General features: G+C 37.3%; 1 protein-coding gene across 1 annotated transcript in view; it reads right to left on the bottom strand.

The window, feature by feature from the left end:
• LOC128666902 (cytochrome P450 2C20-like) overlaps nucleotides 1-22754 on the bottom strand; it is an 81776-nt gene that overhangs the window by 43313 nt on the left and 15709 nt on the right. The window contains exons 2-5 of the mRNA XM_053721713.1: nucleotides 18951-19113; nucleotides 11551-11700; nucleotides 11288-11448; nucleotides 10963-11139 (exon numbers count right to left, since the gene is read on the bottom strand). Coding sequence (XP_053577688.1) covers nucleotides 10963-11139; nucleotides 11288-11448; nucleotides 11551-11700; nucleotides 18951-19113 — 651 coding nt within the window. The remainder of the gene's footprint in view (nucleotides 1-10962; nucleotides 11140-11287; nucleotides 11449-11550; nucleotides 11701-18950; nucleotides 19114-22754) is intronic.

Genomic DNA, 22754 nt, shown 5'->3' with positions numbered 1-22754 from the left:
CCAGTGATGGATATCTGTAAATGCTTCCTCAGAATCCCAACAGCTGAGCAGAAACGCAGAAACAACATCTACAATGATATTTCATTATAGTTATTGGACTGATATACTATGCCTGTTAATAATAATTTGTATCACAATTAATGGGCATTCTTTGGATAGACTTACTGTAGTAACCAAAGCAAAAAGCAGCATTGCAGCATGTTATCACTGAAAGTTGTAAATATGTGTATTTAGATATGTTATGATAAATTTTAATTCAGACCTACTTTATCATACAGAACTTCCATTCAATCTAAATAATTAACAGAAGCTCAATATCTCCATATAGGATGGTATCCCTTTCCCATTAAAAACCAAACATTAACTAAATTTATTTTTCCTCTTTATTATTAAAGCCTGAGGAAAAGATTAATTATCCACAAATCCTAATGATTAGTTATATATATTTATTAAAGCAAAGTGGGATTCCAGTTTTTAATACCATCTCTATAAGATATTGAGGTTCTGATAGAAATGTGTCTTACCCAGTACATTTATGACCTTAAAAACATCATGAATACTATGATATAAAATAATATACATAATAGGTGTTAGACCATTTTAGGGAAGTCAGGTAGACATCTGGTTTAAAGTGTATTATAGGCATATTGACATAGAGTGAGTAATGCTTTTGTTTTAATACTTAGTGTAGAAGGTGTAGGGAATTATTTTTGTTTTATTTTGTTGTGTTTATATGTTGGTTAATATTTTAATCGGAGTAACATAAATATGTTGATTTTTCAGTTATAACCTATATGGTTTTGTGTTCAAACCTATCAGGTGTGAGATGAATGTCAAAAGAGAATGTAATTCTCAGGAGAATAATGGCAGTATTTGCCTCTCCAAGATTTGGGATACCAACACCACTGTCAATAGCTTTGATTCTGCCAAGCAAGTTTTTTTTTAACTACTGAAGATGTGCTGTGTAGATCTGGGACTTCTCTGCTGATGATATTACTTCAAGATAGAAAATAACATCCCAGAGACAGAAGAAAGATGGAAGATTCAAGATCCTGTCACAACCTATCACAAAGACACTACCATCATCCCTGAAGGAAGCATAGTGCAGCTATGCAAGTGGATCATCAAAAGGGGTACATTCATGTTACAGAGCCAGGGACCCACATCATTTCACGGTGACTACAGCATGAGAAGAGGCCACCACAGGTTCCTGTGTTCACAACATTTCCACTGAATTCGAAACCCTTTACTTGCATGTGCATATACTAAAAAAATGGACTTGTGGCGCTGCAAGGTGATAACAGTTTACTAAAATATCACCACTTACCGAGCAGGCCCCTGTGGAAAAAGGAAAGAAAACCTGTTCCAATACGAAAGTGTATACGCGCCTTTGCCCTCATAACAAACGTTTGTACAAGAAGGTGTTTAAGACGTACAAAATGGACTGATGGATGTACAGATCTTGTCTTACATAAGGATACCAAGCTTCCAGATGCCAGCACCAGTGTAAAATAGCATAATTAATACTATTGGCTAGTCGTGTTAATCTTTGCTAAATTAAACTTCATCTCACGGAACACATTACCATGAGTTATAGCAGGATACTGTACATAATACTTTGTAATAATGCATAGGTTGTCTAGTAAGGGTCTGATCATGGGAGAAATACATAAGCAAGATACATAATGTGTGGCCATTGGCTAAAGCTTTCAAGGCCACAAAGCGGGGGACTGTTACAGTTTGGCAATGTGCTTATGTTATAGTTCCATTTCAATCTATATATTGTATGCATGAGCATATTTATGTATTTGTATAATATTCTAGTCATCATATTAGCCATGAGAAATATAGAAGCTGTCTATCTTTCTATGCTCTATTTTCAGTTACAAAAGTTATGAAGTCTTTTGGTTACTGCCCTGTCTCAAGAACAAAAGCTATACATGCCTTTTTGTTTACCATGCCCTGTCTATCTCAAAGAGAATCAAGATGGTAAACAAAGGAGTTATTTTCTCAGGCTTATTCCCATTCATAAAGAGTCACCAACTGTTTACATGTAAATAGGAGTCTTTCATGTACCTGTTGGGGTGTGGATGGTAAATAACAGGTTATCATGGAGAAAGGAACATCTGACCTTACAATCACAACAGCTGTCCAAGCCATATGATTTATAGGTATCACCCACTCCAATAGCCCCTATTTACATGTAAACAGCTAGGACCAATAGCATTCAGTCTTCCAAATATGGTGAGGCGGGAACAAATGAACCAATGGTATCAAGAGTAATACTAACAGGTGGGGCAAGGATTGAATATATAGTAGTAGATGTAGTCAGTTAGAAAAGAGAGTCAGGAGTATGAAGGGAAGGAGAGAGGACACAAAGAGAGCTAGCTGAAAGAATTTGTCCACAAGATAATCTCAAGGTACCCATGTATGTTTGTGTAAATGTATATTTTTAAGTAAATGTTAATTGTTATTGTCTTTAGGCCTATGCATTGAATATTGTGTCATTTTATGTTTTATAGCTGACCTAATAAATAATTGTGTATTTTGAAACCAACAGTAATTTTAAGAGTCTTATTATATTGGGTTATTTATCAGTTCCTCATCTATATGTGTATTTATGCAATATTTTAAACTAGAACTTAGTCAGTTCTATCTATTAATATAATATAGAAATATTTAATCCCATAGCTATAATTTGTACACTGTAAGCCCCTTTTTAGCTAAATAATAAGCCAGATTTCATATAATTTATGCCTTGCATGGTCAAGAAGACATAACGTGTATATATCTGGATTAGTTAGAGTTTAATTGTTAATTCCTCAAATGAGCCATAAAAGCTGTGTAAATAAACAGATATACTTTATGGACGTATGCTATATTGTCACTCTGGGATAAAATCAGAAAATATTGCATAAATATACATATATATATATATATATACGCACTTTACAAGTCAGATTAAGGATCTAAAATTCCTCATATTAAATAACCTTTAAGACTAAATATTATATTTGTACTCTAAAATTATCACTCTATTAAGAGTTCTTTATTAAAGATTATTACTTTTGAGAGCTCTTTTAAGAGTTGATTAGTTTACTTTTAAGAACTTTATGCTTAAATGAATCTCCTAAGTTTATTTACATTGTGGATTTTATTGGAACATTGTAATTTAAAGTATATTTGTAATTTGAACTGTTACACAGGGTTTCACCTGACTTCCCTTGTTGTTTGCAGCTTTTTGTTATGGCTGCCATTTCTCTCACCTGTGTTTTCTCCTTGCTTGAAGCAGAGTGTGTAATGCTGCTCACTACACCCAAGCTCTCTCTTATGGCCAAACTGGAGAACATCATCAGTGAGAGACAGGTTGCAGTCCCAGAATGATTATGTCATCACTTACTATTTAAAGGGCCATGATACCCAAATGTTGAAACACTTGAAAGTGAAGCAGCATAGATGTAAAAAGCTCACTAGAAAATATCACCTGAACATCTCTATGTAAAAAAGAAAGATATTTTACCTCAAAAATCCCTCACTAGCCACATCCCATTGTAAAGGACTTCAAAGCAGCAAATCAGTATGTCTGTCCCGGGACAGCTAAGGGAGTGAGCTTTCGTGCACACTCATCTTATTTCCCTATTCAGTTTACTATTAAATCTCATGAGAGTTAAGTGAAATCTCATGAGATCACAATAAAAGAGTGTATGACCTCAGCACTGCTGATGCTGATTGGCAGCTGTTCATTTCTTAATATATTTTTTTTTTTTACCTGCAGCTGAGCAGCAGTTGAGTATAACTTTTTACACAGAACTTACTCTGCTGTGCTGAGGAGATTGGGATGTAAAATATCTTCCTTTTTTACATAGAGATGCTCATGTGATATTTTCCTGTCAGCTATTTACAGTTATACTGCATCAGTTTCAAGTGATTTAGCATATGAGTATTATGTCCCTTTAAGTGCCTCAGTTCACTCTGATTTGCTCTTGCGTTGTCTCTGACTTCTCTGTGAGTTGCTGAGTTCTGACTCCATGTATTACCTGGCTTGTTTAACATCCGCTCTGGTTCCTGATCCCTGGCTTGTTCCTGACTTCGCTGATCTTCGTGTTCCTGACCCCGGCTTGTCTGACTACTTGCTTTGGTTCCTGACCCGGCTCGTCTGACTACCCGCTCTGTCCAGTAGCGGACCTACTCAACAGAGGTCCCTGGTGCAAGATTTGTTTGGGCCCCCACAAAGGTAACTCAGTAGAAAGCAAAAGTATTAATATTCGTTTTGCTCTATATAATGATTTTGATGGTAGATAGATAGATCGAGACAGATAGGCCTACCACCCGCACTAATAATAGGCTCCCCCGCATTAGGATTTTAAACATTCTGCACACAACTATGTATGGACTGGCTGTTATGGGCCCCCTCCAGCTCTTGGGCCCTGGTGCGACTGCACCTGCTGCACCAATGGTCGTTCCGCCCCTGGCTCTGGCTTTGACTGCTTGTTTGTTATTTGGCTTTTTGTCTCGTTATAACTTTTAGTTATTTTTTAATAAAGATGTGATTCATTTAGCATTTCCACTTTTTTCTTTTTATTAACGGCTAGATTTAGAGTTTTGTCGGTAACGACCCGCGTAACTAATGCTGGTTTCTTTTCCCCCGCACCTTTTAAATACCACTGGTATTTAGAGTTCACAGAAGGGCTGCGTTAGGATCCAAAAAGGGAGCGTAGAGCATAATTTACGGCCACTGCAACTCTCAATACCAGCGGTGCTTACGGACGTGACCAGCTTCAAAAACGTGCACAATAGGAAACAATGGGGCCATTTGAGCTGAAAAAAAACCTAACAACTGCAAAAAAGCAGCGTTCAGCTCCTAACGCAGCCCCATTGTTTCCTATGGAGAAACACTTCCTAAGTCTGCACCTAACACCCTAACATGAACCCCGAGTCTAAACACCCCTAACCTTACACTTATTAACCCATAATCTGCCGCCCCCAACGTCGCCGCTACCTACCTACAATTATTAACCCCTAATCTGCCGACCGGAATTTACCGCTACTATAATAAAGTTATTAACCCCTAAAGCTAAGTCTAACCCTAACACCCCCCTAAGTTAAATATAATTTTTATCTAACTAAATAAATTATTTCTTATTAAATAAATTATTCCTATTTAAAGCTAAATACTTACCTGTAAAATAAACCCTAATATAGCTACAATATAAATAATAATTATATTGTAGCTATTTTAGGATTAATATTTATTTTACAGGCAACTTTGTATTTATTTTAACCAGGTACAATAGCTATTAAATAGTTAATAACTATTTAATAGCTACCTAGTTAAAATAATTACCAAATTACCTGTAAAATAATTCCTAACCTAAGTTACAATTAAACCTAACACTACACTATCAATAAATTAATTAAATAAAATACCTACAATTATCTACAATTAAACCTAACACTACACTATCATTAAATTAATTAAATAAATTACCTACAAATACCTACAAATAAATACAATTAAATAAACTAACTAAAGTACAAAAAATAAAAAAGCTAAGTTAAAAAAAAAATAAAAAAATAATTTACAAACATAATAAAAATATTACAACAATTTTAAACTAATTACACCTACTCTAAGCCCCCTAATAAAATAACAAAGCACCCCAAAATAAAAAAAATGCCCTACCCTATTCTAAAATTAAAATTGAAAAGCTCTTTTACCTTACCAGCCCTTAAAAGGGCCTTTTGCAGGGCATGCCCCAAATAATTCAGCTCTTTTGCCTGTAAAAAAAAACATACAATAACCCCCCCAACATTACAACCCACCACCCACATACCCCTAATCTAACCCAAACCCCACTTAAATTAACCTAACACTAAGCCCCTGAAGATCTTCCTACCTTGTCTTCACCACGCCGGGTATCACCGATCGGTCCTTCAGAGGGTCCCGAAGTCTTCATCCTATCCGGCAAGAAGATGTCCAGAAGGGGCTCCAAAGTCTTCATCCTATCCGGGCAGAAGAGGAGATCAAGACCGGCAAACATCTTCATCCAAGCGGCATCTTCTATCTTCATCCATCCGCTGACGAGTGGCTCAATCTTCAAGACCTCCGGCACGGATCCATCCTCTTCTTCCGACGTCCTAACACAGAATGAAGGTTCCTTTAAGGGACGTCATCCAAGATGGCGTCCCTCGAATTCTGATTGGCTGATAGGATTCTATCAGCCAATCGGAATTAAGGTAGGAAAAATCTGATTGGCTGATGGAATCAGCCAATCAGATTCAAGTTCAATCCGATTGGCTGATCCAATCAGCCAATCAGATTGAGCTTGCATTATATTGGCTGATCGGAACAGCCAATAGAATGTGAGCTCAATCTGATTGGCTGATTAAATCAGCCAATCAGATTTCTCCTACCTTAATTCCGATTGGCTGATAGAATCCTATCAGCCAATCGGAATTCAAGGGATGTTATCTTGGATGACGTCCCTTAAAGGAACCTTCATTCTGTGTTAGGACGTCGGAAGAAGAGGATGGATCCGCGTCGGAGGTCTTGAAGATGGAGCCGCTCGTCGTCGGATGGATGAAGATAGAAGATGCCGCTTGGATGAAGATGTTTGCCGGTCCGGATCTCCTCTTCTGCAGGATAGGATGAAGACTTTGGAGCCTCTTCTGGACTTCTTCTTGCCGGATAGGATGAAGACTTCGGGACCCTCTGGAGGACCGATCGGTGATACCCGGCGTGGTGAAGACAAGGTAGGAAGATCTTCAGGGGCTTAGTGTTAGGTTTATTTAAGGGGGGTTTGGGTTAGATTAGGGGTATGTGGGTGGTGGGTTCTAATGTTGGGGGGGGGTATTGTATGTTTTTTTTTTACAGGCAAAAGAGGTGGGGCATGCCCCGCAAAAGGCCCTTTTAAGGGCTGGTAAGGTTAAAGAGCTTTTCAATTTTAATTTTAGAATAGGGTAGGGCATTTTTTTATTTTGGGGGGCTTTGTTATTATATTAGGTGTAATTAGTTTAAAATTGTTGTAATATTTTTATTATGTTTGTAAATTATTTTTTTATTTTTTGTACTTTAGTTAGTTTATTTAATTGTATTTATTTGTAGGTATTTGTAGGTAATTTATTTAATTAATTTATTGATAGTGTAGTGTTAAGTTTAATTGTAACTTAGGTTAGGATTTATTTTACAGGTAATTTTGTAATTATTTTAACTAGTTAGATATTAAATAGTTATTAACTATTTAATAGCTATTGTTCCTGGTTAAAATAAATACAAAGTTGCCTGTAAAATAAATATAAATCCTAAAATAGCTACAATATAATTATTATTTATATTGTAGCTATATTAAGGTTTATTTTACAGGTAAGTATTTAGCTTTAAATAGGAATAATTTATTTAATAAGATGTATTTTATTTCGTTAGATTTAAATTATATTTAACTTAGGGGGGTGTTAGGGTTAGGGTTAGACTTAGCTTTAGGGGTTAATAAATTTATTAGAGTAGCGGTGAGGTCCAGTCGGCAGATTAGGGGTTAATACTTGAAGTTAGGTGTCAGCGATGTTAGGGAGGGCAGATTAGGGGTTAATACTATTTATTATAGGGTTATTGAGGCGGGAGTGAGGCGGATTAGGGGTTAATAACTTTATTATAGTAGCGGTGAGGTCCGGTCGGCAGATTAGGGGTTAATAATTGCAGGTATGTAGCGGCGACATTGGGGGGGCAGATTAGGGGTTAATAAATATAATATAGGGGTCGGCGGTGTTAGGGGCAGCTGATTATGGGTACATAGGGATAATGTATGTTGCGGCGGTGTGCGGTCGGAAGATTAGGGGTTAAAAATTTTTATTAGAGTGGCGGCGGTGTGGGGGGGCCTCGGTTTAGGGGTACATAGGTAGTTTATGGGTGTTAGTGTACTTTAGAGCACAGTAGTTAAGAGTTTTATGAACCGGCGTTAGCCCAGAAAGCTCTTAACTCCTGGCTTTTTGCTGCGGCTGGAGTCTTGTCGTTAGATTTCTAACGCTCACTTCAGCCAAGACTCTAAATACCGGCGTTAGAAAGATCCCATTGAAAAGATAGGATACGCAATTGGCGTAGGGGGATCTGCAGTATAGAAAAGTCACGGCTGTAAAGTGAGCGTTAGAGCCTTTCCTGACTGACTCTAAATACCAGCGGTAGCCCAAAACCAGCGTTAGGAGCCCCTAACGCTGGTTTTGACGGCTAACGCCAAACTCTAAATCTAGCCGTAAGGTCTTCAGCACAGGTTTAAACAATTAAGATGGGGCATAGTATAAATTAAAGAACACCATTCAGGACAAAATAATATCTGACAGTTCAGGCAGGTTATTATACAGACAGGTATCACAGCTACATTAATTACATACAGCATGCCCTGAGTTACTGAATAGGAAAAAAAAAGGAGAAAGGATACAAAAAGGACTGCCGTAGAAAATATTATAATTTTCAAAGGATTTTTATTGTATATAGCGCTGGACTTAAAATGCTTAAGCCTCCTTAATTACTGTCCTCCTCCTAGACAGAAACCTCAGTAAATAAATAAAAAATCTTTTAAGAAGGCGCTAGACAAGCTCTAAGCATTAAAGACAGGGATATAGTATGATGTGGCAATAGGGGTTTTAGTTACACAGAAGGATATTACCTTAGTATATGTTATTCTAAAGCCTTTTTGCAATGTTTTTCAATAAGTATATTTTATTAAGGTGGATACGGTATGATTAACAGATGAAAAATGCCTATTGCCACATCATACTATATCCCTGTATTTAATGCTTAGAGCTTGTCTAGCGCCTTCTTAAAAGATTTTTTATTTATTTACTGTGGAAAATATTATAATGTGCCTTGCTGATACTTAGACCTTTTTTCCCAGAAATGAGGACATATAACAAAATTAAAACTAACATATCCCAACTAATCAAATAATGACTCTTTCATGAATTAAGGATAGTAGGTTACCAAAATAGTTTATGAGTAGTGAGTCATATTAACCAAAAATATCCAAGTCGGGGCTAGTTGGGTAATGCATAATAGGAAATATACTACAAACATAAACCATTAAACGTAAATCAACAAAACAACGAGAAAAAGAAAAAAAAGCATTTCATGTCTCTGTCTGGTTCCTAGTACCCTGACATATTTATGCTGATTGGCTATTGGTTTTTTTTTTTTTAACTTGTAGCTAGACAGTAGCTGAAGGATAACTGCACAGATGTTTAACTAATGTAAGCTGATAACATTTTGAGGTCAAATTTCTTCTTTTGTTACATAGGGATGTTCATGTGATATTTTCTTGTTAACTTTTTACCGTTATGCTGCATCATTTTCAACTGATTTAGCATAGAAGTATTATATCTTTTTAATTCAGATCAACATATGAATGAAAGGGGACTATATTTAACAATCCCTGGGTAAAAACAGGTGCACTTCTCTCATTCTCATTGCCCATTTCGTTGCCAAAAACCATGGATGAAAATGTAAATTTTTTATAAAAAAAAAGTCATTGACTATGTGAAAAATGTAATGTTTTTGTTTAAAAATTGATTTTAGCATTTTTAAATACAATACAAAATTACAGAAAAAATAAAATAATCAAATTGCTTTAACTACTCAACAAATGAGTTAGCAATCCCCCAGTTTTCTTTCATTAGTTAGAGAGAGCATACAATGGTAAAAGGTCTTAAATTTACTGCTATTATCAAGTTTGTTTTGGTCTCATATTACTCCTTGTTGAAGAGCAAACCTTTGTAGAAAGTGTGCACATGCCTGGCGCGGTACATGTTACCAAACACAATTGCAATCTAGTGCTCATAGATCTATGATTACGGCCATGGGCGAAACGTGTGATGCTTTTTAGCTCTTCAAGTTACCTGAATAAATTAAATGACTTTTAAATCAGGAGTCTTTTCTTTTGTTAATTACTCTTGAAAATGTATAACACTGTGAAAAGTATTCTTACTGTCATATAGTGCTTCAGACATTTTGCACTCTCCTGAGCCTACTTACCTGCTTTTCAACAAGGATACCAAGAGAACATGGTAAATTTGAAAATAGAAGTGAATTGGATTTTTTTTTTTAAAACTGTGTGCTGTATCTGAATCATGAATTAAACATTTTGGGTTTGATGCCCTTTTAATGTATCAGCATGTGTTGCTGACAATTAGAAAATTCAGAAATGTGTCCATGTTAAGAACCTAAGCACCATATTCAATGCCTTCATCATCTTATTTTCCTAATATGGCTACCATCATTTTTTTCTGGCTTTACTCCAAGATGGATCTTCCTTCCAAAATTCATCTAGGTTTCTCCCACCACCATGCACATATCCCTTTCATAAGGGAAGACGATCCCTATCTCTATCTTGCTCAGCTGCAGCCTCTTATACAGGCATCGGTCAGAATGGCTTTGAATTTCAAAATCTGAACAAAAGCCATTCAAAGAATTTCATGTGTTAAACAGTATGAAATGAAGTCAAGGTTTCTAAATGTGTCCCTTTTAAATGTACATTACCATACGCAATGTAATTAATTATTCTAGGTCACTGGTTTTCAAACCTCTCCTCAAGCCTCCCCAACAGGACAGGTTTTCAGGATTACCTTGAATGAGAGCAGGTAAAATAACCATGTTGACTAATCCGCTGATTATTTCACCTGTGCTCCAGTACAGATATCCTCAGAACGTGGCATGTTAGGGAGGCCTGAGTACAGGTTTGAAAACCAGTGCTCGAGGTTGTATATTGCAATATCTGAATCATTTCGCTAATGTCCATATATTCTATTTTCCATCTTCATGGTACTTAGAAAAATGTTAAACTATTTTATATAGAATTGTTGGCATTCTATCATAACTTTGGATGGACTTCCAATGGTTTCATCCTCTACTCGTTTTTCTATAATGTTGTCTTTCATTTCTTTCTTTAATACTCATGATAAAATGTACTTTTCACTTACCTGTTCCATCTTTATAAGGAAGCAATCAATAAAATCTCTAGGAGAATTGGGGTCCAGTGTTTCTTGATGGGTTTTGACTCTTTGGGCAACAAATGTCTTAATTTCTTCGAAACCATTAAACAGTTGGTTGTGTAGTCCAGGTAACTTCTTCATGATGTTCGGATAAACATTGTACATCTATGAAAGATGATGTTGCTGTTAATTTTTTTGTTTGAAATTCTCATTACACAATATCCCCTTTTTCATAATGACAGTGAGAGGTTTAATGAGAAAATTTTGAAGTTTTATAATGATCACAACCTTCTTGATAGGTAATAGTGATTACCTGTACTGAGACTGAACTAAATCCACTGAATAACTTGTTAAATATATCAAGGAGGTAAAGATATTGTTTGTCTTCATATTCAAACCGTTCTCCAAAAACTACAGAAGCAATAACATTGGAGACAGCCTTGCTGAAATAGAATGTGGGGTCTACTGGATGACCTGAGGAAACAAAGAATAAATGTGAGAACCTGGATGTATCTACTCATTTGTTTATACAACAATCTATATTAATTTTGCAAACATTAAAGTGTGTTGACTTACTTTTTGTCTTCCGAAACTCTTCCAAAAGAAACTGAGCCTCCTCCTGAATTCTCTCTTCTATGCTTCTCTTTCCCATTCCAAAATTCCTCATATTCATCAATGAAAAACGACGTAACTGTTTCCACCGTTCCCCATTACTGTAAATAACCCCTGATATAAAAAAGAGAAATGTATCAAAGTGATATGACATTACAAGACTTACAGAGGAATATTGGTCATACATATATATTTTTTTCATATTATTTCATCTTGTTTTATATACAGTACATATATATAAATATATATATATATATATATATATATATACACACACAGTATCTCACAAAAGTGAGTGCATCCCTCACATTTTTGCAAATATTTTATTATATCTTTTCATGTGACAACACTGAAGAAATTACACTTTGCTGCAAAGTAAAGTAGTGAGTGTACAGCTTGTATAACAGTGTAAATTTGCTGTCCCTCAAAATAACTCAACAGACAGCCATTAATGTCTAAACCGTTGGCAACAAAAGTGAGTACACCCCTAAATGGAAATGTCCAAATTTAGCCCAATTGGCCATTTTCCCTCCCCAGTGTCATGTGACTCATTAGTGTTACAAGGTATCAGGATTGAATGGGGAGCAGGTGTATTAAATTTGGTGGTATCAATCTCACACTCTCTCATGCTGGTCACTGGAATTTCAACATGGCACCTTATGGCAAAGAACTCTCTGAGGTTCTGAAAAAAAGAATTGTTGCTCTACATAAATATGGCATAGGCTATAAGAAGATTGCCAAGACCCTGAAACTGAGCTGCAGCATGGTGGGCAAGACCATACAGTGGTTTCACAGGACTGGTTCCACTCAGAACAGGCCTTGCCATGGTTGACCACAGAAGTTGAGTGCACATGCTCAGCGTCACATCCAGAGGTTGTCTTTGGGAAATAGATGTATGAGTGCTGCCAGCATTGCTGCAGAGGTTGAAGTGGTGGGGGGTTAGCCTGTCAGTGCTCAGACCATACGCCGCATACTGCATCAAATTGGTCTGCATGCCTGTCTTCCCAGAAGAAAGCCTCTTCTAAAGATGATGCACAAGAAAGCCTGCAAACAGTTTGCTAAAGACAAGCAGACTAAGGACATTGATTACTGGAACCATGTCCTGTGGTCCAATGAGACCAAGATAAATTTATTTGGTTCAGATGGTGTCAAGCGTGTGTAGCTGCAACAAGGTGAGGAGTACAAAGACAAGTGTGTCTTACCTACAGTTAAGCATGGTGGTGGGAGTGTCATGGTCTGGGCCTGCATGAGTGCTGTCGGGACTGGGGAGCTACAGTTCATTTAGGGAACCATGAATGCCAACATGTATTGTGACATACTGAAGTGGAAACTGGGCCGCTGTAACATATCTCAGCCTAATGTCACTATCCCTTTAAGACTTCCTTCTCTGACTGCTGCATTTGGGCAGTATTCACATTCAGCTTGCCTGCCTGCCTGATTAATCATTCATGCACCTGATTACCTCAGCCTCTTTTTAAGCCTTCTCAGGTCTACTGTGCCTTGCATTAACATTGAAGTTGTGATCCTGAACAACAGAGGTCTGTGACTGTTTCCTGAATGAATTTACCAACTATTTCAACCTACAGCATTTTCTATTCCAATGCCTAAAATCATCAAATCGCAAGTATCCAAATAATTCCATTTTCTGTTTCCTGGACACTGCTACTTAACAATCTCAGAACTTTATTATAAATCAAGCATACTTTTGGTTATCATCACTCTCTAATTACAACAGCATCCTACTCAGAACTTTATAACTTTTTCTCTGCTACAAGTTCTCATTGCTGAAATATCCTGCTGCAAATATGTTAACATATTCTGAACTCTGCATCTATGTGTTCAATTAAAAGCTTTCCTGTGATTCTCCAATATATGTTCAAACAGTAATTGATGCCTTAAACTTAACTTTCACCTGTGCTGCTCTGCTAATTACTGACATACAGCTCTTTATAATAATATGTACTGTGAACCTGCAACAAACCAAGTTTGCATCTAAATGCACAAACAGTAATTAATGCCTAAACTTGCAGCTTGTCTAAGTACCTGTGCAGCTGTGCTTTAACTCTGACATACAGCTTTATATAATATTATGTACTGTGAACCTGCAACAATCCTTAGTTTGCATCTAAGTGTCAATCTTTTACCAGATTACTCTGAAGCCTGTACATTCCACTTTGCTATATTTTTCTCTCATTGAATCCTGCAGTTACTTCTATTAACTAACTATAAGTCACAGTGAACTCAAAATATATTGTATACAAATGTTACACTCTCCATTTATTCTACAATAACTTCTAGCAACTATGAATCACAGAATATCATCTATCCACGTCCAGGATACTCTTCCCCGGGTCAAGGGGCGGTGTCTTCAAATCCCTACCACTGCCCCGAGGGTCTGTGTCCTGAGCGCATGTACACCGGATCATGACAGAATGGTGGTAGTGGATGCACCGACCCTCAAAGGAAAAAAAAAATTACAACATAACTCAGACCCAAGCAATCCCTAAAGGAAAAACAGAAGATTTTCAAACTTTAAAAAATTTAAAGACACAGTACTCCCATTCTAGACAATCCTCTACTCAAGTTCGTGGTTACCATTTTGGTGTAACTGATCCTGAATCTGACTATGAAAATGAAGAGGATTTAACCATAGCTTCAGCAGAAAAAATTCAGATTTTTAAAGATTTAAAGAGACAGAATCACTTTTCTAAAATGTCATCTGTTCCTCAATTTCGTGCTTACCATTTTGGTGAAACTGATCCTGAATCTGACTATGAAAATGAAGAGGATTTAACCATAGCTTCAGCAGAAAAAATTCAGGCTTTCAAAGATTTAAAGAGACAGAACCACTATTCTAGAATTTCATCTGTTCCTCATGTTCGTGATTTCCATTTTGGTGAAACTGATTCTGAGTCTGACTATGTAACTGAAGAGGATGCATTCATAGATTCAGCAGAAAAAATTCAGACTTTTAAAGATTTAAAGAGACAGGACTACTGTTCCAGAAAACCATCTACTCCTCCTGTTTGTAATTCCTATCCTGGTGATACTGATTCTGAGTCTGAATATGTCAACATGGAGGATGACTTCACAGATCCAGCTGAACTGGCATTAGACTGGTATGAGCGCAACTTTAATTTGCCACAAACTCAGACAAGACCTCAACCTATTTGCTATAATGACATCCTTGGTTGTTATATTTACAACATGGATGATACAGACAGCTCCCATCATGAAACCTCTCATGGAAATACTGATCTTCCTATTTCTGATATTACCATGGATTCGTTAGATTGGACAGATTCAGAGCTGGAAGAAAGGACATCTGGTTTACAGACTGCTGTTAGGAGTAAAGGTCCCCTCAACTACTATGCTGATTTATCACATCAGAATTATGCATCCAGTGATGAAGAGGATTTCTGTTCTCAACCTTACTACAAGCCACAATGGCAGCAACCTAAGAAGCCTCATACTGGGAAGAAATCTAAGCTCTCTAAGAAGAAGAAGAAGAAAATCCTTCTGCCCACAGAAAATCAGAAGTGCAAAGAGGAAACTCAGCCTGAGTCCCCTGTTTTAGATTCTGTTGTACCAGACCCTCTCTTGCCTCCTGACACTGTCAACACCGAGCTGGATGATGTCTATAGTCACTATCAGTCTCTTCTTAAAGCATCTAATGGTTTCTCTTCTCAGACTCTACAACAACTACAAAAACTGTTTCCAACTATTGATTTCTTGCATCCCTCTCATGCTGCCTCAATACCTGTAAACCCTGTGCTAGAAGCAAAAGATAATTCTGTTCCAGATATACAACCTTTCAGTTTACCAGAGATAATCCCTGGAGAATTTAGCTCTGATATTCAAACTCAAATAAGCATGCCTGCTGAACTCCAGATAACTTCTCAGTCAGAATCTTGTGTCACAATTCCTCCGCATCTACCTGAGTGTGGCATATTTCAGTACACTTCACCTTCTCAAAATTCTTCTGTTATTGCATCTAAGACATTGTTTCCCTTGGGAGATACTTTGCATCAACCTACATTTTCTACTACATCAGTTTCCTGTACAGGAATTCCTGATACTCAATCCTGTGAGGACAACTTTGAACCAAGTTCGCAAGTGGACATTCTTGAACCTGAAACTTGTACAAAAGTTCTTCAAGAAGATTCCCCTGTGCCCATTCCTGTTCCTGTTTTCCATGATTATACTACTAAACCTGACATCAAGGTGGACTCTCCTGTTTTTGACCCTGGTATGGGTATTCCTTTGTTTAACCCAGAAATGGGTGTAATAATACTTGATCCTGAAGATAGCCATGCCCTCTACTCAGAAGCGAGTATGGTTCTTGGCTCTAAAGTGGGTCTTGTTAATTCTTCGTTTATGAACCCTGAAGAAAGCCTTGCCCTCTGCTCAGAAGAGAGTATGGTTCCTGGCTCTAAAGTGGGTTCTTTTTCTTTCTCTATAGTTGAACCTTGCCCTGGCATGGGCATTCCTTCACCTGATCCTACTGAGGATATTCCTGAACCTTGCCCAGATGTGGGTATTCCTGAACCTTGCCCTGGTGTGGACATTCATATACATATTCTTAGTGAGAACACTTTTGATTCTGAATCCAGTAAGGAGACATTTCATTTTGAATTAGAAGATGGCAAGAACTGGACAAATCTTGCACTCTACACTCCTATCTCCTATTTTGAAGAAAGCCCTGCTATTGTGTTAGAAGTGGCTATAGCTTTTTCTTTTGGAGTATATCTAATCCTCAGCCAAGAGGTTAATTCTGAGGATACTCAAATCTCTGACCCAAAGGTGGTTAATCTGGTTATCAATCCAGAATGCTGCATCTCTATTTCTGAAGCTGAGGAAAGCCTATTCATATCTCTAGGACTGGCTGCCTTTTCATTGGCTATGTACATGGTCATCTATCATGAAGAACATCCACCTGTCTACCCTCAGGATGATTCTGTGGTAGGAAGCTCATTGTATGTTACGCTCATGCATTCTCACGATGACTACAAAAAAGTTGACTTCAAGTTTTGCTCTCATCATTGTCAAAATCTTTTGATACCTGAATTACATGGCCTTTACTTCGTCATTCAACTTTTTAAAGAGATCTCCAACCCTCCTTTCTTGATTTCCGATTGGACTCACTACCTCCATACACCTACTACCGATTCTCCATATCAATTTTGTTCTCTCTCCTTTTGGATTGTATTGGGCGCCCGGAGGTCGCCTTTAAGGAGGGGAATCTGTAACATATCTCAGCCTAATGTCACTATCCCTTTAAGACTTCCTTCTCTGACTGCTGCATTTGGGCAGTATTCACATTCAGCTTGCCTGCCTGCCTGATTAATCATTCATGCACCTGATTACCTCAGCCTCTTTTTAAGCCTTCTCAGGTCTAATGTGCCTTGCATTAACATTGAAGTTGTGATCCTGAACAACAGAGGTCTGTGACTGTTTCCTGAATGAATTTACCAACTATTTCAACCTACAGCATTTTCTATTCCAATGCCTAAAATCATCAAATCGCAAGTATCCAAATAATTCCATTTTCTGTTTCCTGGACACTGCTACTTAACAAACTCAGAACTTTATTATAAATCAAGCATACTTTTGGTTATCATCACTCTCTAATTACAACAGCATCCTACTCAGAACTTTATAACTTTTTCTCTGCTACAAGTTCTCATTGCTGAAATATCCTGCTGCAAATATGTTAACATATTCTGAACTCTGCATCTATGTGTTCAATTAAAAGCTTTCCTGTGATTCTCCAATATATGTTCAAACAGTAATTGATGCCTTAAACTTAACTTTCACCTGTGCTGCTCTGCTACTGACATACAGCTCTTTATAATAATATGTACTGTGAACCTGCAACAAACCAAGTTTGCATCTAAATGCACAAACAGTAATTAATGCCTAAACTTGCAGCTTGTCTAAGTACCTGTGCAGCTGTGCTTTAACTCTGACATACAGCTTTATATAATATTATGTACTGTGAACCTGCAACAATCCTTAGTTTGCATCTAAGTGTCAATCTTTTACCAGATTACTCTGAAGCCTGTACATTCCACTTTGCTATATTTTTCTCTCATTGAATCCTGCAGTTACTTCTATTAACTAACTATAAGTCACAGTGAACTCAGAATATATTGTATACAAATATTACACTCTCCATTTATTCTACAATAACTTCTAGCAACTATGAATCACAGAATATCATCTATCCACGTCCAGGATACTCTTCCCCGGGTCAAGGGGTGGTGTCTTCAAATCCCTACCACTGCCCCGAGGGTCTGTGTCCTGAGCGCATGTACACCGGATCATGACAGCCGCAGGGCAGTATTCCAACATGATAACGACCCCAAACACACCTCCAAGACTACCACTACCTTGCTAAAGATGCTGAGGGTAAAGGTGATGGACTGGCCAAGCATGTCTCCAGACCTAAACCCTATTGAGCATCTGTGGGGTATCCTCAAACGGAAGGTGGGGGAGCACAAGATCTCTAACACCCACTAGCTCCGTGATGTCGTCATAGAGGAACGGAAGAGGACTCCAGTGTCATCCTGTAAAATTCTGGTGAACTCCATGCCCAAGAGGGTTAAGGCAGTGCTGGAAAATAATGGTGGCTACACAAAATATTAAAACTTTGGGCCCAATTTAGACATTTCCACTTAGGGGTGTACTCACTTTTGTTGCCATTGGTTTAGACATTACTGGCTGTGTGTTGAGTTATTTTGAGGGGACAGCAAATTTACCTCAGACCGTCTGAGTAAGGGGATACTTTGTTCCCAAAAAGTCACTTTTCACAGTTAAAGATTGTTTCAAAAAAGACCAGAGTGTGCAAGTTTCTTGTTTTGCTGTACTTACACCACACTAGCACCCTGGCAGCTGTTTGACTAAGTGAGAATGCTCTCCTTTGCCAATATATATATATATATATATATATATATATATTTACTAAGGAACATATTTTCATTATGCTATCCTAGGCATGCTTGTTGTATAGATACAATAATTGCATCCTCCATAGTTGATCTAACATTTAACATTATCTCTTTCCCAGTTTATATATATATATATATATATATATATATATATATATATACTGTATATATATATATTCATTATGCAACTGTTTTCTGTCTCTTTATGTATTAACCATATAGGAGTATTAGGTGGTAAGTCCCTTAATATACTTGAAATTTACTATCATATCACCGCTTTCTCTTGTGTCCTCTAAGCTATACCTATTTAGGTCATGGAACTTTTCCTGGTAAGTTTAACATTTTTAGACCTTGTACATCCAACACACATTTCAGCAGTCAAATTGTATTAAAAGGTTCCTCATGTCTACTCACCATGTCCTGAGGTTAACCTCTCCATCAAAGGCATGTACCCACGGCCACTAAACTTGTCCCCATTATCAATGAGAGCTTCCTTCACTGCATCACAGCTAGAAAGTATCACTATCGGTTTCTGGCCCATGTAAATGGTGTATATTGGACCATACTTCTCACCGAGCTGCAGGTATAAGAGAAATTATTCTACATATCCATTTTTATATATTCTTTATTACATTTTTAATAACCTAATTGAAATTATTGATATGGCATCTATCTATCAATCTATCTATTATTTATCTATCATTTATCTATCTATCTCAGTCTGTCTATCAATCATCGATTTCAGTCTATCTATCTATCTACCAATCATCAATCTCAGTCTATCTATCTAGCTATCTACCAATCATCTATCTCTTTATATCTATCTATCTTCTATAATCCATATATCTATCAATCATCTATCTAAAAAAAAGAAAGCAGCTTGATCCTCCTTTTCCTACAGAGCACCACAATTATGGAATGACCTCCCGCACACTTTCAAACCTTCCCCAAGCCTAATATCCTTTAAGAGATCCCTCTCTACATATCTCAAAACAGAATGCACCTGCCATGGTTGATTAAATATTTCCTACCTGTTCTATGTTCAATTTTTTGTATATATTGTGTATTATTATTGTTCTTGTTTTTTATTGTACCCTATTGTATCAATGCAATGTCTTGTGGACCCAGGACATACTTAAAACGAGAGAAATCTCAATGTATCCTTCCTGGTAAAATATTTTATAAATAAATAAAGTTTTTTTTTTATATAGTCTTTTTTGGATATATCTATCCAACTATGGAGGATTCTGATGCTGAGACTGTTCTAAATTCAGATTCGGATTGAGGGCAGCCTCATCCCTTCATATCACCATGGACTATCTGGTGCCCAGATTTTCTGAGTGCCGATGCTCTCTCCGATGTTCCTTACGCTTATGGTTAGATTTCCCTTGGCTTGCTGTCTTAGCCTTTTGACTTTTATGCTCTCTTTGAGGAGCTGCTGCTGTGAGGGCACCTGTTGGGTGCTAGCAAGCTATTGTTGAGGGATTTCGACCTTTGCCTTGGAAATTTGCTTCTGGGTCCCCTTGTGGCCTTGTATCCTGTGGACAGGTACTTTCTCCTTTCAGTCCCCTTCTTTATAAGGGAGGCTTGTCTCCCCTTGCGGGAGTGTGATCCCGGTTTTAGTTCTCCTGTCTTCAGGAGGTTGGGACAGTGGGGTAGCCTTGTTCTGAGATCACGTATCTCTGGGTTGCTCTTTTCCACATGGTATCTGTGCGGAGTTTTAGCCAGATCTATGGGTCTACAGTCTATTGACTGATTTTCTATGTGGTGTTTCGAGTTCTGGGCACTTTCATAGTGGCTGTGCCATTTTTCTCTGCTCCTTTTGTTGAGCGGGATAGGGGCTCTTCTATTCCCCGGTTTCAGACCTGCCTATGCTGGGCTGGTCCGTCTAAGTTGGTGCACTGTTGCTTGTACCTAGTGTGGCGGGCCTTGTCGGGTTTCTGGTTCCGCTGTTCGGCTCTGGGGCTGAGCTTTGTAGCATCCTAAGAGTATCATGTTGTTCCTCATTGAGGTTCTCTCTGAGACCTCTGTGGGGATCTGGCGGCTTTTTGCCTCAGATTGTACCCTTATGGGGGTTTCACAACTTAGGTCTATTGGCCATTCTTGGCTCTAGCACGTCCCTTTCTTTGCCATCTTGGATGGCTGCGTGTTCTGGACTCAGGTATTTACTCATCTGGGTCTGTTGCAGAAGAATTTTCCTGAATCTTCAGTGGGCTGAGTTCGGATGACTTTGTCTCCATTTTCAGCTGGTTCGATGGTTGGCTTGCTGCTAGGCAAGTGAGGTTTTTCCTTTCAGCCTGCTGCAACTGTTTGAACTTGTGGCATACTGGCTAGCCTCTTGTGCCGTTGCACGATGTTTGGAGATTTTTTTCTCTGTTCTCCTGTTAGGTCCTGGACCTTAGAGTTCTTTTTTTAATTTTTTTTTTAAAGGCTTTATTCAACACTTTAACATGCAGATAATATAGATAAACAGCATGAAACATAATCAGTCAAATTTAACTCAGGTATCCTCCAGGTATCTTTCTTTTTATTTAAATTATTAAAGTTCTTAATAGTCCACAAAAAGAGAAAGGAAAAAAATCCCGTAAGTTTCCATTGATTCCGTTGCCGTCATCTGGTAGCTTTTCCTTAACAACAATAATTCTTATTAATTAGGAATTTAAAGTGTGTATATAAAGCCTAACGAAAAATAACTCTAATTATTTATATTCGTAGAAAAGAACAAAATTGAACTAATCTAATATAATATAGTATTGTATCTTCAGCAATATAGAATGTTAATTAATCTCCTTCACATTTCATTTTCATTTTGACCTAATACCGCAGATGTGATCCTTTACTTTTATTTGTAAAATATTCACTATATTATAATATAAATCCATTTGATCCATAAATTGATAATGTAGCTTTTCCATTGATATTGAGTATTGTATTTGTGATTTCCATTCTATTATTATCGGAGCTCTTTTCTGTTTCCAAAGTACTGGTATTATCTGTTTGGCACTATTCAAAAGGATATACAATGCTCTATCATATACTGTTGATAATTTTGGTATCGAGTTATACAGTAGAATTGTTGTCGGTTCTAAAGGTAGTTGTATTGATAATAATCTATTTATCTCTGTTATTATTAACGACCAATAATTAAATATTATTGGGCATAACCACCATATATGTAACAATGTACCTATCTCTCCACATTCTCTCCAACATTGTTTCGAGGAGTTAGGGAATATTGCTTTAACCCTGTTAGGAGTTAAATACCACCTCATCAATAATTTATAATTTGTTTCTTGTATACCAGCTGAAATTGAAGCTTTGGCATGTCGTTGAAAAATTATATTCCATTCTTTCCTTGTAGGGGGTATTATACGTTCTCGCAACCATGCTTTAGTGTATGATGGTAACTCAGAAGTTGTAGCTGTCATTATTATTTTGTATATAAGTGATAGTATGCCTTTTGTAGGTGATTTTCCTGAGCAGAGTACTTCAAAAGAGAGCCTTTGTCTAGTTAAATCCTGATTCTTTGAATGTGTAATTAAAAAAGATTTAAGCTGAAAATACCTAAACCAAGGGTTAAATATCTTCACCCTAATATTAGTTAATTCTAACTTTGACTTTAGAGTGCTTCCATTCATAAAAATATACGGCTAGATTACAAGTTTTTGTCGTTAATGTTGTGCGGCGCTAACACACAGTTTCCCTCACCACTCACCACAGACAACGCTGGTATTACGGGTGTCTAGAATCCTGGCATTAGCTGCAAAAAAGTGAGCGTAGAGCAGAATTTAGCTCCACATCTCAACTCAATACCAGCGCTGCTTACGGTAGCGGTAAGCTGGCAAAACGTGCTCGTGCACGATTTCCCCATAGGAATCAATGGGGCAGAGCCAGCTGAAAAACAACCTAACACCTGCAAAAAAGCTTCTAATGCAGCCCCATTGATTCCTATGGGGAAACACATTTATGTCTATACCTAACACCCTAACATGAACCCCGAGTCTAAACACCCCTAATCTTATAATTATTAACCCCTACTGCCACCCCCAACGTCGCCGCCACTATAATAAAGTTATTAACCCCTAAATCTAAGTCTAACCCTAACCCTAACACCCCTCTAACTTAAATATAATTTAAATACATCTAAGTAAATATTCCTATCATTAAATAAATTATTCCTTTTTAAAACTAATTACTTACCTATAAAATAAACCCTAA

Source organism: Bombina bombina, chromosome 7, assembly GCF_027579735.1.
Source record: "Bombina bombina isolate aBomBom1 chromosome 7, aBomBom1.pri, whole genome shotgun sequence".
NCBI lineage: Eukaryota > Metazoa > Chordata > Amphibia > Anura > Bombinatoridae > Bombina > Bombina bombina.
Note: the sequence above shows the minus strand (reverse complement) of the source record. Positions and strands in the feature narration are given on the sequence as shown.